At 51.1% G+C, this 19,072-nt stretch overlaps 2 protein-coding genes across 6 annotated transcripts in view; one reads left to right on the forward strand and one right to left on the reverse strand.

The window, feature by feature from the left end:
- The window catches only part of impdh1b (IMP (inosine 5'-monophosphate) dehydrogenase 1b), a 62,308-nt gene extending 55,564 nt beyond the window's left edge, over nt 1-6,744 (forward strand). For all 5 annotated transcript variants that reach the window (XM_056278016.1, XM_056278015.1, XM_056278014.1 and 2 more), the window contains one exon: nt 4,401-6,744. In XM_056278016.1, coding sequence (XP_056133991.1) covers nt 4,401-4,422 — 22 coding nt within the window. In that variant the 3' untranslated portion in view covers nt 4,423-6,744. The remainder of the gene's footprint in view (nt 1-4,400) is intronic.
- A 931-nt stretch (nt 6,745-7,675) lies between these two features.
- Nucleotides 7,676-19,072, reverse strand: part of prrt4b (proline rich transmembrane protein 4b) — a 30,321-nt gene continuing 18,924 nt past the window's right edge. The window contains exon 3 of the mRNA XM_056277867.1: nt 7,676-10,156. Within this exon, the coding sequence (XP_056133842.1) occupies nt 8,076-10,156 (2,081 nt within the window). The 3' untranslated portion in view covers nt 7,676-8,075. The remainder of the gene's footprint in view (nt 10,157-19,072) is intronic.

The following is a 19,072-nucleotide window of genomic DNA, read 5'->3' on the forward strand; positions in this document are numbered from 1 at the left end:
TCGAGAGAAAGAAATTTAACTTGCAGCATTTTACATCTTCAACATAGCAGGAAAATGAGGCAATTTCAAAGAGGCAAAGTTGCTTTTTCTAACGAGCAGAAATCAACAACTGGCCTCGTAGATCACTTTTACCAGTAGGAGGACGACAACAGTAACCATGTGTGTTTTGTTGTTCAGCAGTTGAGAAATGCCGACATAACAGCAGCAGGGGCATTTCAGCACAGTATTTAACACATAAGTGGGTTTCGAGCAGTCGGACACCGACGCAGCCTGCGTGCATCATCATCGGTATCCGTTAAACAACAACGGCAATCTCCCGGGTTGTAGCTTTACACCGTACATGTGGATGTGTAGTGTAGCACGAGGGTAGCACTCAAATAATAGTGACAACTTCTTCAACAAAGACGCCAATAAGTACTGTCTCTCTCTTTTCTGTCTCTCTTACCATAGATATTCATTTGTACCATGTAAGTATCATACTCAGAATAGTGAAGTCAAGAGTTAAGCCACTGAGGGCGTCCGGGTGGCGTGGCGGTCTATTCCGCTGCCTACCAACACGGGGATCGCCGGTTCGAATCCCCGTTTTACATCCGGCTTGGTCGGGCGTCCCTACAGAACACAATTGGCCGTGTCTGCGGGTGGGAAGCCGGATGTGGGTATGTGTCCTGGTCGCTGCACTAGCGCCTCCTCTGGTCGGTCTGGGGGGGGGGGGGTAGTGTGATCCTCCCTCGCGCTACGTCCCCCGGCGAAACTCCTCACTGTCAGGTGAAAAGAAGCGGCCGGTGACTCCACATGTATGGGAGGAGGCATGTGGTAGTCGGCAGAGGGGGTGGAGCAGCGACCGGGACGGCTCGGAAGAGTTGGGTAATTGGCCAAGTCCATTAGGGGAGAAAAAAAACAGAAAAAAGAATAATGAAGTCAAGAGTTAAACCATTGGTGACCATTGCTTTGATAATGGACACGAGCCTTTTTATTTTTTATTGGAAGACATAAAAAACACCTGAGTGATTTAAAGTCCTGGCATTAAAGTGACTCATATGGGAAGTTAAAGTGACTCATATGGGAAGTGATGTAATGCAGCTGAGCTGTTCAGTTTATAGTAACTGCGCTTCACAAGTCTGAACTGCTTTCCCATGTTTGCCGGTTGTTATAGACACACAAATGCAACGGTTTGCAGACTCGCATGCTTTTGTTAAACCGCAATAGTGAATTCCTCGTTAACTATCACAGTAATAATTACAACCTTTGTTAAAATAGAGGAACAAAGGGGGTAAGTGGGTAGTTAGGGTTATTAGCTTGTCGTATAAGCAGGACGTACATGCTTTGCTAGCGCCTCCCTCCCATTGTAATCTCCAGCTCTTGGTGCTATAAACCCAGCCTTCCCCCCTTAGAGTTCATAGTCGCTCCTGTTTTTCTTGTCTTTTTGTGTTGTTTATCTCGCTGGCCTGTGTTGGTTTAATAGGTCTCATATTGAAGTTAAAGGAGCAATGTGTAATTTCTACCCGAGTGCTTACCTTCAGTGTTCTGGGACGTGAACGATGACGGCAAATCAAATCGGACAAGACAGGCCGCTGTCAGGGGTGTAACGGTACACAACAATCACGGTTCGCAGCGTACCTCGTTGTTCGAGTCCCGGTTCGGTCCGTTTTCGAAAGCAGCGGGGGGAAGAAACAAAACTTAGTTGTCGCATTTTGAGTGTCAAAATGTGTCGCGTGTTCTCTATTGGGGACAGGTCGGGACTGCGGACAGGCCAGTCCCGCACCGCACCCTCTCCTTCTGCAGCCGTGCCTCTGTAATGTGTGCAGAATGTGGTTTTGTGTTGTCTTGCTGAATTCCCTGGATCAGACGTCGTGTTGAAGGCGGCCTATGCTGCTCCGAAATCTCTCTGTGCTCTTCAGCATTAACGGTGCCATCGCAGAAGTGCAAGTTACCTTTGCCAAGGGTACTGACACAACCCCGTACCATGACGCCCCCTGGCTTTTGGGCTTGTAGCTGGTACCAGTCTGGAGGGTCCTTTTTCTTCTTTGGTCCGGAGCACACGGCGTCCATTTCGTCCAAGAAAGACCTGAAATACTGACTCGTCTGACCACAGTACACGTTTCCACTGGGTGGCGGTCCAGCCCAGATGCCTCTGAGCCCAGAGAAGTAGACCACACTTCTCGATACGCTTAACATAAGGCTTCCTGTTGGCACAGTAAAGTCTTATCTGGTATTTGTGATGTAACCACGCAGGGTCGTGCTTGACAAAGGTTTGGCCAAGTCATCCTGAGCCCATGTGGTTATATCGCTTATCGATGAATGGCGGTTCTTAATGCAGTGCCGCCAGAGGGATCGGAGAGCACGGTTATTCAGCGTAGGCTTGCACCCTCGCCCTTTACACACGGAGGTGAAATATCCAAATCCAAATATCCAAATCCCTTCCTACCCTTCTTTGAGGGACATTGTTTTTAAACATTTCAATATTTTTTTCATGCATTTGTTTGCAAACTGGCGATCCTCGGCCCGTCTTTGCTCCTGAAAGCCTCGGCCGTTCCTGGATGCTGCTTTTGCAGCAAATCATGACTACAATCACTTGTTGACATCACCTGTTTCAAATCACATCATTATTTAATTATTGTACCTCATTACTAGCCCTAATTTTTTTTTTGAGGGGGGGGGGGGGTTGATATACTTTATTAATCCCCGTGGGGAAATTCTGCTCTGTATTTAACCCATCCTAGCTGTGTAGCTAGGAGCAGGGGGCAGCACCCGGGGACCACCTCCAGTTGGTCTCGCCATGCCTCGGTTGGGGGCACAGACGGGAGTATTAACCCAAACATGCATGTCTTTCTGATGGTGGGGGAAGCCGGAGCACCCGCAGAAAACCCACCACAGACACGGGAGAACATGCAAGCTCCACACAGAGGACGACCTGGGATGACCCCCAAGGTTGGACACCCCCGGGGTTCGAACCCAGGGCCGTCTTGCTGTGAGGCGACAGCGCTAACCACCGGGTCACCGTGGCGCCCACAGGTTTTAATGCTCATGTAGTGAATTCAGTGGGCAGCTGGGAATCCGCCGCCACTGGGAACCGAACCCGGATAACCCACACCACGGGCGACTGCACTAACCCAGTCTACTAAAGGGTCCGAAACTGCCTCTGTCCCGACCTTTCTTGGACTGTGTTGCTGACCTGAGTGGCAGGAATGGATGTATATTTCCAAATGAAGTTGACCAGACAAAACATGAAATATCTTGTGTTCATACCGTCTGCAATGAAATGCAGGTCAGAGTGAATTTGCGTTTCCCATACTGCCCCAGCTTTTTCCAAGTTGGGTTTGTAAATCAAAATAGATGTTCTCTCAATCCCAGCTGAACGATGCTGGCGTGTAGCTTTCGTCCGGTCCCCCTGTATGGCCATCATCATTGTCATTAACTGAGAAACGGTGATGTTCTCGAACAGCCGACTGTAATGGTACTGGAGGGTCTTCAAGCTCTGGTTTATCTGCATTCGCCATCACCGCGAGGCCGCGCTCTGCTACGTTACCGGCAGCCTCTCGGTGGTTTGTGTGCACACAGGCTTAGTGGGGTGGCTGAACGTACTACACCCGGCCCTTTGCGGAAGTGGCGAGGAGCGAAGCTCTTGAGTTTTAAATTAGACACACACAAAAGTTGTGCACGTACAGCGGTTAAAACAGCGCTGCATTCATTCGGTATACCGGCGTGCCGAACCGAAAGACCCATACAGAACATTTTCGGGACGAATACGTGTACCGTTACAGCCCCTAGCAGTTATCCATGAAAAGATCACAGGAAGTTGAACCAGTTCATCCGGACACAGCGTGTGTCCAGATTGTCCCGATGGACTGAATCAACTTCCTGTCATTTCCTTACCTGGATTATTGAGCCTGTGTCAAGACATAATGCATGAACAGGTGGCGGACGCCCGGTACCTCTACTGACATCTGCCGGTTTCAAACACCTTCGCTTTCTGCTGGCTTTCAGTCATCCGCTGCATACTTGGCTGTGGACTGAGATGCCAGGCAGCGTCTTCGGTGGACTGGGAATTACGGCCATTCAAATAACGGCAAAAACAACTCGGCTAGCCCCGATACTGTGTCTTTGAATGCAGAAAAGTGGACAGTGAGGAGTCGAGAATAGTCCTGATTTGTTCCAGGGGAGCTCAAGTGTTACACATAGCCCCTTTAAACATTACACATAGCCCCTTTTAACATTACACATAGCCCCTTTAAACATTACACATAGCCCCTTTAAACATTACACATAGCCCCTTTACACACTATGGTGGAGTTGTAGAAGGCTAGACAGGTGTTTGCAGTACTGTTTTGTATCGCCATCAAATGATGAGCTGTCTCTGTCTCTGTCTCTGTCTGTCTGTCTCTCTCTCTCTCTCTCCTCAGTTATGAGAAACGGCTTTACTGAGCAAGGCAGCAGGGGACGGATCAGGGGCGCACCAGATGTGCCCACACCCGCAGTGACCAAACGTAACCGCCACTTCTGACACGACACTAGACTCGCTACACCCTCTTAAGCTCTCCCTCTCTTGCGACCCATTCTCGCTCTCCGACCCCCCCTCCCACACACACAAGTCACGCATCTTTGGGGGGGGGCCGAGGGGGGCCTTTTCGGGAAGCGAGAATTCTGCAAAATGACACCAATCCACAGAACACCCAAGAGGTTTTGCACTCGAGAGGCGGAGCGTCAGGGTTTTTTTTTTTCCGTAACCCCCCCACCCCCACTCACACAGCCCCTATGTAGAGTATGCAGCCAGCCCAAGCTATGTGCACGTGAGTGTGTGTGTTGATGCTAATGAGAGAATGTATTGTGTTGTTTTTGTGGCGAATGAAGGTAGTGTGTGGGCGTTTGCAAACATGTGGTACAGTGTTAGAGTACGGGGACAAAGCAAGTGAAGGAACGCTCTTTTTTTGTCCCCTTACTAGTGAATCTGAAAATGGTTATGGTGCAAATTCCATCACCATCTTTTTTTTTAATTATTATTATTATTATTATTTCTTCCATTTTAATTTGTTTGTGCATCAGTACTTACCAGCAAGCTTCCAACAGCCCGACTCCCGCTCGGTCTTGTGTGTGCAGAAAGACAGGTGCTCGTCTGTCCATGTCCGGCGCGCTAGCGTAGCCTAGCCGCGTTTCGTTTCGCTCCATCGTTAGCTGCATTTTTTTTTTTTTTTTTATGCGTTGCGGATATTTGCTACTCGTCAGTTGTGTATTGTGTGTAGATGCAAGATTTACTTTCCTGTGACCAAGGTGAAAGGGCGCCGGAGCCCGAGGTATGAAACTCTTCATCACGATTATGGCGGCGATATGTACCACGGTTTTTTTTTTACCTTTTACCTCAAATTTGGAAGAGTCTTTGCTACTGTGGCCATTCCCCCCCCCCCCAAACAAAATGAAATGTCTCGAGCCAAATAAGTGATGTCCCGCCTCAATGCTTCGTGTGTTAGTGTTGAGCATCGGAGGGGCCAAACGCTAGACTCGTCTGTCAATCAGGGATGTTTAAAAATAATCAAATGGTAGGTTTGGATGGGGGGGGATTTCCCCCCCTGCTCGCAGGTTAATTACTTTTGGAAGACAAAAGTGTTTTTTCTAATAACCAAGTGTAGACAAAGGGGGCGCTTTATTGAGCATGGAGGTTTTTGATATGCACGCTTTTTTTTCCAATTAGCCGCAACATGGGCTGTAATTATATTCTGCTTTTTTTTTTCTAATTACACATACTGCCAATTGTATTGACATGGTCTCGTTACACTCTTCTTTTATACCGCGATACCAAATGAGCTCAACGGGTGGTCTGTCACCTTGTCGCCTGGTCAGTCCTGTCCTCTCGTAGATCTGTGGCACAGCTCGTCTTGATTTTATATATATATATATATATATATATATATATAACACATCTTAGTTGTTTTCTTTTTACCAGAGATATGCCTTGAATCGGGGATTTGATAAAGGTTGCACATAGCAGAAAGTCTTAACACCCCGGGAGCGCGCCGAGGTGCGCGCCGCCGTGCGCCCCGTCTCCTCCTCTTCCTTACTCTGAAACACCGCGGCTGTACCTGTTGTCGCCCAGCTTTACGTAGGACTAGTTTTTTCTAACTTTTTGGTAATGGATGTCCTCTTTGCCAGTTGTGATTTTTGAGCTGTCCCGGACCGAAGGTCGCGCTCAGCATCATCGCACGTCGCCCGCCGGGAGGGTCGTCTTAACTAACCGCTCTTGCAGTCGCCCGGAAGTGCGGGGAAAAAAATGTAAATGAAGATTTACGGAGGAATGGAGGCGTATGTCTAGTGGAAATGGCTGCTGCTTTGTTTTCGGTTTCTCACCTCAAGAGGTAGTTCAGGTTTTTAAAAACTGTTTATCTGATTTATAGCAAACTGTGAGTTCTGTTGGTCTAACCCAAAAGCACCTCCAGCGGTATGATCCTGGACACATCAGCGTTTGCTACTGCCGCGCTCTCGCTTTTTAGTGACATGGTTTCAAACTCACGTAACTGCCACAGAAATGACTAGGAACTGCTCATGTCTCCTGCTGCCAGCATAGCAATGACCAGAATACTGCAGCGAGTGCTTTCTGAATGGGCTGAAAAGACTCCCAATTTGTGGTGAATCCTATTGGGTTCTTGGAGATCGTGGTAGATTTGAACAGACCCTGTTTACAACGGAATACTCAATAGAACGAGGTTGCTTTCGCTGTTCAATAATGTAAAGAAGAATAAATAAAAGTCAAACTGTGTACCGACTCTCTTGTCTCATTCCATATCCATCCATCCATCATCCAAGCCGCTTATCCGAAGTCGGGTCGCAGGGATGCTGGAGCCTATCCCAGCAGTCATTGGGCGGCAGCCGGGGAGACACCCTGGACAGGCCGCCAGGCCATCACAGGGCCAACACATTCACACTAGGGACAATTTAGTTCAGCCGAGTCACCTGACCTACATGTCTTTGGACTGTGGGAGGAAACCGGAGCCCCTGCAGGAAACCCACGCAGACACGGGGAGAACATGCAAACTCCACACAGAGGACGACCCGGGACGACCCCCCAAGGTTGGACTATCCCGGGGCTCAAACCCAGGACCTTCTTGCTGTGAGGCGACCGCGCTAACCACTGTGCCGCCCCTCTCATTGAATATCAATTGTCAAGTTAAGTTAATGCATTGAAGCAGTGTACATGTGAATAAAGGCCACGTTTGCGTAAATGAGAGGTCATATCTATAAAAATACACTAACTGTGTGATTAAAAAAAAAGGAATTTTTAAACAAATTAGTTACTTGGTAATCTTGTCAAAGCTAAAATGGCACTGTGTGTGTGTGTGTGTGTGTGTGTGTGTGTGTGTGTGTGTGTGTGTGTGTGTGTGTGTGTGTGTGTGTGTGTGTGTGTGTAAGCTAAATATAATGGAACATGGAACGTATTCTACCACATGAGGTCACTGCTGCGCCGTTAACAGCAAATATATATGATACACATATCCATCCATCATATATATATATATATATATATATATAATTTTTTTAAGGGTAGGTTGGAGTCTGATAATCTTTAGTATTCCTCACATTGGTACAACATGACACTAGAATTCTAAATTTAATGAATTGGAAATCATGTGACCGGATGTCAGTAGTTTCCTTTAATAAGTGCTTGATGCAGTCACAGTATTATCTATTAGAATGCATTAAAAACATTTTTTTACAAATGAATTCCAGTTCTTTCCCCTTCAGTAAAATGTTACTTGAAAGACCGAAACCTTGGTTGTTTTTTTAAGCGTATCAAATTTCAACACTCATTATCAAACATGGAAAAAGTCACTTACAAATTACCTTTTGGCTTGTGACATTCGTGGCACTTGGACCCTCATAAGACATCAACAAATGACAACCTTTTAAGAGCTTATCGACAAATCCTGAAAAAAATGTTAAGTTTTGGCAACGCATAGCCTGACTTGGTGTGCGCAAAAGCTACTGTACACAATCCAGTGGATTGTAAAAAATAATCGCTAACTTCTCTCACCAGTCAGACACCTTTCCTTATTGTCCTCCCACAAGCCCTTTAGGGATCCGGGTGTCCTTTACAAATCAATCGTTTCACTACAGATACTCAAAGCATCGATTTGTCTGCAAACACTGATGAACTCGTCCTGCACCGACTGATCTGTCTTAGACGACACCTCCAGGTCCAAGCTCTCTTGCGACGCTGACCCCAGTGTGTGATATTGTCTTTGCGGGTCTGCAGGTGCCACGTGGCAGGATGAGGCCTCCTCTTTTGGAAATGGGTTAGCGTGGCTCTCTGGGCTGGGGCACAGCACCAGCGATGACCCCCCAACTGAGGGTCTGTACAGTGAGCAGGAGGAAGAGCTATCTCTCCAATGTTCGGGGGACGAACAGCTGGAAGAGGATGAGGTCGGGGCAGGTGATGGTGGGGCACCCTGAATGGTGTCCCCTTGAGGCTGAGGGGGGACAAAGTGGGGTTGGGGTTCGGAGGCCATCTCCACGCAGGATGAGGTCCGATATAGGCCGGGGTCAGCTGAGAGTGGATCGCTGAGAGCCTGGCCGCCGTTGGGAAGCGCACTGTGACTGCTTATGGATAGATCGCTGCAACGAACCGGCCTCAATGTGCTGAAAAGACTCATCGGGAAGAGGGCCTCGCTGAGGAGCGCCTCGTCTATACTGCGGCGTAGGTTAATGGGTGAAGGTGGCCGCAGGTCCGCGGTCGAGTCGCTAGTGTAAGAGGATCCACCAGATATTGCTCCGCCACACCCATCAGGTTTTTCCAAACCTGAACCAGGGAGGTCCAAATCGATGTCCAGATCTCTGTAGGCTAAGGCCCTGTTGCTGTGGTAGAGGAGGTCCAGGCCATTCAGACTACTACCAAGTCTCTCATCCATCAGAGTGTAGAGGGGAAGGCTCTCGGTCTCTCTGAGTCCGACCGTGTCCACAATGGCGAGCTTCTCCTGCTGGCTGAGCGTCCACTGGTAGCTCCCGGGCAGCATGGGGGACTTGGCTGCCAAGAGTTCGGTCCAGCAGCTCCCAGCAGCTGGGAGATGGTCCGAGCAGTAGACGGGTTGCGCAACCACCAAGGCCAAGGTGAGGCAAACCCCAAGCTCGCATACTCTGCAGCTGAACTGGAACGCCCACCACGGCCAGGGGCGGAAGACCTCCTCTCCCCCCGCGATCCCCATGGCGTTGAGCATTGCATACAACTGCAGTCCGGCGCAGGCTAGAGAGAACAGTGCAGAGAGACAGACGGTCACAGCGGCGCGGTCCCAGTCCCGGCTCTCCGCAAAGGGGCAGCGGTTGTACCGCTCGGCGGGCGTCGGAGACGTGTTGTTCAGGTGGTAGATGTGCTTCGAGTCCGCACGCACGTAGATGTAGAAGACGAAGTAGGCCGCGGACAGAAAGGTGGCCAGGGCCACGAACGCGCCGCGGGAGACGAGGGAGAGGAAGAGGCAAAGGGGGGCCTTTCGCTGGTAGAACTTCACGAAGGCGAGTGGGCCGAAGGCAGCCGCGAAGTGCAGGACAAGCAAACAAGCCAGGAAGCACGGCCGCTGGAACGCCGAGTAGGAGAGCTGCATTCGGGAGCGCATGGAGAGCAGGAGGAAAACGAGGCCGAAGGCTGACGTCAGACAGGGGAACGGCGCCTCATACAGCAGCAGCGAGGCCTCTGCGGAGGCCAGGCGGTCCTGGTGGCCGTAGGCGTCGTAGAGGAGAGCGAAAGCCCTCGTGCAGCCTGCGGCCAGCAGGAACAGGCTGACCAGGGCGAAGTAGCCGCATCCGGACGGGCAGCGCAGCGGCAAACACAGCAGGTTGAGCGCAGACGCCAGGGTCACCACGGTGAAGACGCAGCCGACGCCGTACACGTGCACCTCCCAGGCCAGGCCCCAGGTGGCTATGGCGCTGTTCCAGTCGGTGTACAGCGGCACCAGCATGGCCGGAGCTGGGGTCAGGAAGGGGTTGAGTGATTGGTTGGCGTCGGTGGCGTTTTGAGTCAGAGGGACGTCCGAGCGGGTCGTGGACTCCCAGGTCTCCGAGAAGTTGCAGATACCCGAGCGCTCTTTATTGCAGTCCGGGAGAAGGGTGACGCCGCCGTCCGCCGGGCCGGACAGCCACTCCTCGGTGTGTACGGGAATACGCCGAGCGGTCGGCGGACCACCTGGAACGCACAAAATGGGAAGACAGAATTTTATTTCGGGTTCACCTGAAGTCTGCAACATTTATCTGATGAGGAACAACATAGGATCTGTACTTGGAGAGCGGAAATCAGAAAGTCGTGGGATGGGATTTGACATGTAAAGAGGTTTGCGTGGCTCTGCGCGGATGCGCGTGCTCATACAAAAAAACCCATTACCGAACGACTAATCCAATCTAATCAGCACTCACCCCGCTACACGCCGGTTTCTACCCAACCTCGGGGCCTTGAGAGCCAGAATACAACTTGGCTGCCGGCCAGGGCCGTGAAAGCATGCTCTCCTTCTAATGCGCTTATCCAGTATAAAAGCCAGCAGCTTGTAATAAAGGAACTTCAAACTGGGTTGGGCCCAGAAGAGGAGGCAGGGGTATCGGAGAGGGCGTGTGTGTCTGTGTGTGTCTGTGTGTGTGTGTGTGTGTGTGTGTGTGTGCGCGCTCAGTCTGCTTCAAACCACAAAGCTAGTTTCCCTTCTGTTACGTAAGCCACCCAATGTTTCCATGCGGACGCGGCTAATTGCGATGGTGTCAGACACGTCGTAGCGCCGCGGAGGAAACGACTGTTTCGAAGTGGTTTGGCACGGAGACCCGAGGAGTGACCCTTGAAATCCTTAAATAGGTGTTTGCACAAACGCCACCGAGAAGCCTGCAAAGCCCGTGTGCGCTCGGAGGGGTTTGTTTTCATGCAACTCGTCTACCGCGAGATGACTTTAGCGGGGCGTGAGTCATTGCAAATGGGCGCGTGCCAAAACAGAGGCCCGAAACGCTGGCTTTATTCAGTCTCGCAGACTTCGTGTCATGGAGGGTTTTAATGGTACATACTTGGGGCCGTCGACGGAGGAGGACATCGGTCAGACCTCCTGCTCTTGTTGTGGTACGTTTGACCCCTGCTCTCAGTCTCATTCTGGGGGCAGCAAACAAAAGAGAAGCAAGGTGTAATCGTGTTTTCTTCACTCAAACACGCCGGAGCCCATCAGTCATTCTGCTCTGTCCCTATCGGAGACGATCACTCCTCCGTACGAGAGCCAGACTATAATAGACCACAGGGACAAATGAAGGCTGTGACCTTAGAGCATAATAAATCACACACACACAGATGAGCCAAAACATTATGACCGCCTGCCTAATATGCTGTTGGTCCTCTGTGTGCTACCAAAACAGCGCCGACCTGCCGAGGCATGGACTCTACAAGACCCCTGAAGGTGTCCTGTGGGACCTGGCACCAAACCATCAGCGGCAGATCCTTCAAGTCCTGTACGTTGCGAGGTGGAGCCGCCGTGGATAGGACTTGTCAGTCCAGCACATCCCACAGATGCTCAATCAGATTGAGATCTGGAGAATTTGGAGGCCAGGGAAACACCTTGAGCACTTGTTCCTCAAACCCTTCCTGACCAGTGTGTGCAGCGTGGCGGGGCGCGTCATCCTGCAGAACCTGGTGTTCCCCACAGAACACCATCGCCATGTAGGGCTGCACCTGGTCTGCAACGATGTTTAGGTAGGTGGCACATGTCAAGTTGACGTCCATATTAACGCCTGGACTCGGGGTTTCCCAGCAGAACTTTGCCCAGAGCATCACACTGCCTCCACCGGCTTGTCTTCCCACCTTGCATCCTGGTGCCATCACTTCCCCAGGTAAACGGTGCACACGTACACGGCCATCCACGTGCTCTATAAGACAACTGGACTCATCAGACCAGAAGAGCTTCTGCCACTGCTCCAAGGCCCAGTTCTGATGCTCATGTGCACATTGTAGGTGCTTGTAGGCGCGTGATGGCAGGGGTCATCATGGGCACTCTGACCGATCCGCGGCTACGTGATTCACTGTGTTGTGACACATTCCTCCTGTAATTTGCTGGGACTTGTGCCACAGTAGACCTTCTGTTGGTTCGGACCAGACGGGATGGCCTTCGTTGCCCTCACACGTCGGCGAGCCTCGGGCGCCCAACAGCCTGCCGCCGGTCTGTGGTTTGTCCCTCATCAGACCGCTGTGGGTTGGTACTCGCCACTGCTGACCCGGGAGCACTCCACAAGCCTTATTGTTTCAGAGATGCTCTGACCCGGTCGTCTGGCCATAACAATTTGGCCTTTGCAAAGGTCGCTGAGGTCTTTACTCCTGCCCATTTCTCCTGCATCCAACACGTTGACCGGAGAACTGGTTTGTTGCTGACCATCTAATCTGCCCAGACCTTGACACGTGCCCTTATTTGGAGATGATCAACGTTATTCGGTTCACCTGTGAGTGGTCGTAATGTTTTGGCTCATCAGTGTGTCCCTTGCCATTACGCTCGGGCAGGTTTAGTGAAGCAAGTAACTATCTTCCCGGGTATATCTATACGGCTTTTCTAGTCCACTGACAACTCAAAGCGCTTTACAGTGTACGCCTCACATTCACCCATCCATCATACACTGATGGTGGAGGCTGCCATGCCGCCCCCCCCCCCCCAACAATACTGGTGACATGTTAAGAACACCTCATGTTCGCACTACTGGCTGATACCAAGTTATTAATTAAGCTTCATGTATGAATCCCCTTGGGGAGATTCAGGGACTGCAACCCGTCCTAGCTGTGATCTGTGTAGCTAGGAGCAGTGGGCTGCCGCCTTCATGCTGCACCCGGGGACCAACTCCAGTTCTTTTCCCATTGCCTTGCTCAGGGGCACAGGCAGGAGTGTTAACCCTAGCACGCATGTTTCTTTTTGATGGTGGGGGAAACCCACCACAGACACGGGCAGAACATGCAAACTCCACACAGAGGACGACCTGGGATGACCCCCAAGTTTGGACAACCCCGGGCTTTGAACCCAGGACCTTCTTGCTGTGAGGCGACAGCGCTAACCACTGCGCCACCGCCCCGCCCAGTGTTGAGGTCAAAGAGGGGATAAGCTGTCTTAAAACAAGAGGGCATGGTTGTTGCTGTAGTCGGAGACCGGCGGAGGATTTTCTCCATGTTTTTGCACGGCGTGATGAACACGCTGGAGCATCGCGTGCCTGTTTTGAGACCCTAAACTCGCTGACGAGCACGCCAGCGGCCCCTTAAAACTCTCGGCCTACATCAACAGCCCGACTTCTTCCCTGAGCAGGGAGGCAGAGAAACATGTGGTTAAGCGTTTTGTTCTCCGGCTGATGAAAAGCCGTTCCATCTGGGTTTACATGGACTTTTATGGCTTGTGTTTTTCGCTTGGCTTCCCACCCCACCCTGTCCTGGTCCCCTAATGCCCTGCTTTGTTGTTGATGCCCCTTAAACACCCGACTCCAAAAGTGGCAACTCCCATAGGTGGGTTTTACTATTTTTAAACTGGGACAGTTCATTGCTTCACCTCCCCTCCCCTCTTGTGTGTGTGTGTGTGTGTGTGTGTGTGTGTCTCTCTCTCTCTGTCTCTGTCTGTGTGTGTGTGTGTGTGTGTGTGTGTGTGTGTGTGTGTGTGTGTGTGTGTGTGTGTGTGTGTGTGTGTGTGTGTGTCTGCTCTGTGTGTGTGTGTCACTGTCTCTGCTCTGTGTGTGTGTGTGTGTGTGTGTCTGTGTGTGTGTGTCTGTCTCTGCTCTGTGTGTGTGTCTCTCTCTCTCTCTGCTCTGTCTGTGTCTCTGTGTCTGTGTGTGTGTATATGTGTGTGTGTGTGTGTGTGTGTGTGTGTGTGTGTGTGTGTGTGTGTGTGTGTGTGTGTGTGTGTGTGTGTCTCTCTCTGTCTGTCTCTGTCTGTGTATGTCTCTGTGTGTATGTGTGTGTGTGTGTGTGTGTGTGTGTGTCTTTCTGTCTGTCTCTGTCTGTCCGTGTGTGTGTGTGTCTCTGTCTCCCTCTGTCTGTCTGTCCGTCTGTCTGTCTGTCTGTCTGTCTGTCTGTCTGTCTGTCTGTCTCTCTCTCTCCAGCTCTTCCTCGCCCCTCCGCTCCATCATCATCTTCTTCCAGTTCCTTATGTTTTGTGCGTCTGCTTTCTGTGCTCTTTATCTCTCCTCATTTACATCCGCCATTGCATTGCAAGCGCTGCTGTCGGGTGCGACTGTGCAGGCTTACAGCTGCGGGGAGGTGGAGTGTGCGTTTAAAGATGGGGTCGGCGGTGTGAGTTCACTCGCTGCACCCTCGCCTACCATTAATGTGCTGCCGCTGAAACACAAAAAACGCCTGAAGCCATTTCCCCTAGAATAGCCTAATCTGTATGTTTCCTGCATGCTGGGTGTGTGTGCGTGTGTGTGTGTGTGTGTGTGCGATTGCATAACTCTGCATTGTCGCATACACAATCCTGTTTCGCCCGTCATCAATAAAACATGTTTCTCTAATCAGGGCGGTGCGACAGTAAAGGTACTTACTAAGCATGCATGTTGCAGAAGTCGCCTCGTGTGAGACAGCTTTGCCTTAGCAGCTAACTCTGCAACACTTGCGAGGCCAAGCTGGTGCTGCAGACGGCTGCAGCGGTGTGTCGTTCCCTCTTGTGTTTGGTTTTTCCTTTTCTTTGCTGTGTAAAAGAGGACAACGTTTTCACCAGAGAGGCCCCGTCACATCTGACAGATGGCACCAGCAGCTCCGGCTGTGAGCAGTCCACCAAGTCCATTTTCCTTCCGAGTGTAAATTCACTTTAAAGAGAGCGAGAGAGAGAGAGACTGATCTGGATTCTGGTAAGCCGGAGTAATTTCATTATCTGTTTTTGCATCATGATCCATTACTGGCGTCCTGGCCCGGCTCGCATTAGTGACGTGACTCACAAACACGAGCTGTGATGAAAACGTCAGACTCGGGAACAAAAGGCCTCTCCGCCCGTTGTGGTTTCCGCTGCACGGCGCAGACCTCTGCTCCTCGTGGGACAGCCCGAGTCCTCGCGGCTCGTCTCCGAACCGGATTAAAAACACACCGAGGCTTTACGAGCTTTTGCTTCGCATTCTGACACGGTGGGGTTTTTTTTTTTAGTCGGGGCAGCCGAAAGTTTAATAGACGTGGAACGGCAGACCGGTCCCTCGTGCACCGTTTTCATGGCAGTCGTGCAGGCCGTCCCTCGTGTTGTCCGGTGTTTAGACCAGAACCACAAGTAAAGGGGGACAGGACAAGTGCCTGCATGCCGATGAGGCGTTTAACAAGGACTCAATGCTGTAGGCTGCTGGGGGACACGTGAGTCAGACCTGTGGTAAATCACATAGTTCTGTAAATATAATAAAATCAGGAACACTTGTTGAAACATCGTCCCCCTGCCCCCCCCCCCCCCCCAGCACACAGCAGTGCGACACAAAGACCAAAACACACATCCAAAAACTACAACAACACACATACTATATCCAAACTAAACAACTAAGATCACTGTCCAGGAGCACGAACACCAGCCGGGATGACTGTCAGAACTGCAGGTCTGCATGAGCTAGCAGCTAGCTTAGCCTGCCCCGCTTCCACGTCCCGCCAGACCGCCCTCGGTGTTTCCTCTTCGGGCGCGGCTCCGGGCTGGGCCGCGGTCCCTGGGCCCACAGGATGCAGCAGACCAGGCTCCCCCAGCCGATCCAGCCCTCCATCTACTGGTTATTGTAGTGGACATGTTTATTTTGGCCTGTTGTATCGATGAGCCTAGAGGGCACTAGTGAGTCATGAGGGCCGGTGATAAACCCGGAGTCCCAGCAGTGTCCCGGTGAGCTCGGCGCTCCCAAAACCCAACCAACTCCAGCTATCCAAACAAACATGCGAGTGCCGCATCGTATCTCTCGGACTCCCATCCGGGTGAATTGCAGGGAAGTCTACTCAGCGCTCCCGAGATGTCAAGTTGTCGCACAAAAGAAGACCTCTTTTTTAACGACTGGGAAGAGCTGAATTCCTCGTTAAAGCCGGGAACGAAGACGTTTGACTTGGCCGTCTGTTGTGCCGAGCCAACGCCGTCGCAGCGGAAACCTCCTCTTGTCATAACAGATAGTGACTATCAGAGATGCGGGTGGAGCGTAAGACAAACACAAAGCAGGAGGCGGCTGGAGCGAGTCGGGTGCTGATAAGGGAGGCCGGGGCGGTGCACTCTGTTGTGGCAAGCCGATGACTTGTTTTGTTTTGGGTTTTTTTCCTGGGCGACGCTTTCACAGAGTGGAAAAGGTGCCCAGTGGTTGGAATTTGAAACACCGCCGTGTTTACAGCCCCGCTCGGGTCAACGCATGTCACATCCGAGCAGCCAGCCGGCCGGCCGGCCTGGATTGTGCAGGATGTGGTATGTGGTGGCTGCCTTGCAGGGCCAGCTCGGCCCATTCCATCGCGTCCTGCTTGGTCATCTGACACATTCCTGCAGGGAACAAGCCGCCTACTGTGGTGCTGGGGACAGCCGGCACATCCCCGCTGTAGGAATACCAGCAGCCAGACTGAGACCCAAGTCTCTGTGGACATGCATTCATGACGAAAGACGAGTCCATTTAAAGAACAGAAATTGTGCTAACGATGATATGAAACCTAGAAGCGATAGAATTCAGGTCGCTTCAGCTGGTGTGTGACACACAAATGGACAACACAGCTGCACGTATGTTGCATCTTCATCTCAAAGACCGCATGATACGGGAATGGACGTTTTCCCCTTGTCAGCTCGTTTCCCTGGCCTTACCATGTGCCTTCTCAACAACTGATGCAAAAAAATAAAAAATAAAAAATTGTGATTACATCAGCAAGTCTGAGCGGCCGGGCGAGCAGCGTCCCAACCGTGACATAATACAGTGTTTTGCTTTATCCAATCAAATCCTGAGGGATTAAATCACATCCTCCCCTGCCTTTTATCCCGCCCTAGTGCCCTGTTTTACTTGGATATAGTGCGTCACACTGTGGAAGCAAGATACACTGAACGCCGTTTCACGTCGTGTTTAAGGCGTCCGTTGTTTCTGAGAGGCTGCCGCATCGATTAGTTGCACGTTTGGCTTGCGCACCGTGTCTGCAGCTGTGCTGTGGCCATCACTGTTAGGCATGCTGCATGTATGCCGGCAGCCATGCCCACATGTACCCTGCTTCTGCTGCATGACAGAAGCTAAGCAGGTGTGGGCTTGGCTAGTACTTGGATGGGAGACCTCCCGGGGAAACTGAGCTGCTGCTGGAAGTGGTGTTGGTGGGCCAGTAGGGGGCAGTCTCCCTTCCGGTCGTAATATCCATCCATCCATCCCTTATCCGAACCGCGTATCCTGCTCAGGGTCACGGGGATGCTTGAGCCTATCCCAGCAGCCATTGGGCGGCAGGCGGGGGGGGGGGACACCCTGGACAGGGGGACACTGGGTTGTAGGAGATGCCGTCCTTCGGATGAGACGTTAAATTGAGATCCTGGCTCATTGTGCTTATTAAAGAACCCATGGCACTTATCGCAAAGAGTAGGGGGTCCCCCAGTGTCCTGGCAAAATGCCCATCCTGGCTGTCTCCATCTGGCCACCTAATCACCCCCCCCCCCATGTAATTAGCTCGGTGATTCCTCCCTCTCCACCTCAAGCTGATGTGTGGTGAGCGTTCTGGTGCAAAATGGCTGCTGTGCATCACCCAGGTGGTGCTACACATTGGTGGTGGTTGAGGTGGGTTACCCCCCCCCCTTCAGTGTGAAGCTCTGTGGGTGTCTAGAAAAGCGCTATATGAATGTAATGATTATTGTTATCATTATGTAACTCTTTTTAAGAGTTATAATGCTGGTGATTAATATGCAAAGAAACGTCCTCCATCGTTGTCGTATTTAAAACACCAGCTGAACAGCCGAGTAGCTCATTTTGATGAGAGGCTTTATTGACCCCCGTAGGGGAATTACCCTCTGCGTTTAACCCATCCTAGCTGTGTAGCGAGGGGCAGCGGGCAGACAGGAGTATCAACCCTAACATGCATGTCTTTTTGGTGGTGGGGGAAACCGGAGCGCCCGGAGAAAACCCACCGCAGACACGGGGAGAACATGCAGACTACACACAGAGGACGACCTGGGATGACCCCCAAGGTTGGGGAACCCCGGGGTTCAAACCCAGGACCTTCTTGCTGTGAAATGATTGTGTTAACCACTGCGCCACCATGCTGTCTGTCTGTTGACTGTCTGTCTGTCTTTCTGTCAGTCTGATGACTGTCTGTCAGTCTGTTGACTGTCTGTCTGTCTGATGACTGTCTGTCAGTCTGATGACTGTCTGTCTGTCTGATGACTGTCTGTCAGTCTGTTGACTGTCTGTCAGTCTGTTGACTGTCTGTCTGTCTGATGACTGTCTGTCAGTCTGTTGACTGTCTGTCTGTCTGATGACTGTCTGTCAGTCTGATGACTGTCTGTCAGTCTGTTGACTGTCTGTCTGTCTGATGACTGTCTGTCTGTCTGTTGACTGTCTGTCTGTCTGATGACTGTCTGTCTGTCTGTTGACTGTCTGTCTGTCTGATGACTGTCTGTCTGTCTGATGACTGTCTGTCTGTCTGTTGACTGTCTGTCTGTCTGATGACTGTCTGTCTGTCTGTTGACTGTCTGTCTGTCTGATGACTCTCTGTCTGTCTGTTGACTGTCTGTCTGTCTGATGACTGTCTGTCTGTCTGATGACTGTCTGTCTGTCTGTTGACTGTCTGTCTGTCTGATGACTCTCTGTCTGTCTGTTGACTGTCTGTCTGTCTACATGTCAGTCTGATGACTGTCTGTCAGTCTGTTGACTGTCTGTCTCTCTGTCTACATGTCTGTCGGTTGACTGTCTGTCTGTTTACTGTGTCTGTCTGTCTGTTGACTGTCTGTCTGTTGTCTGTCTGTCTACATGTTCGTCGGTTGACTGTCTGTTTGTTGACTGTCTGTCTGTCTGTGTCAGTCTTGCCTACATGTCTGTCTGTTGACTGTCTGTCTACATGTCTGTTGTCTGTCTGTCTACATGTTCGTCGGTTGACTGTCTGTTTGTTGACTGTGTCTGTCTATCTACATGTCTGTTGGCTGTGTCTCTGTCTGTTGACTGTATTTCTGTCTGTTGA

This window comes from Lampris incognitus, chromosome 3 (genome assembly GCF_029633865.1).
Source record: "Lampris incognitus isolate fLamInc1 chromosome 3, fLamInc1.hap2, whole genome shotgun sequence".
In the NCBI taxonomy this organism is placed as follows: domain Eukaryota; kingdom Metazoa; phylum Chordata; class Actinopteri; order Lampriformes; family Lampridae; genus Lampris; species Lampris incognitus.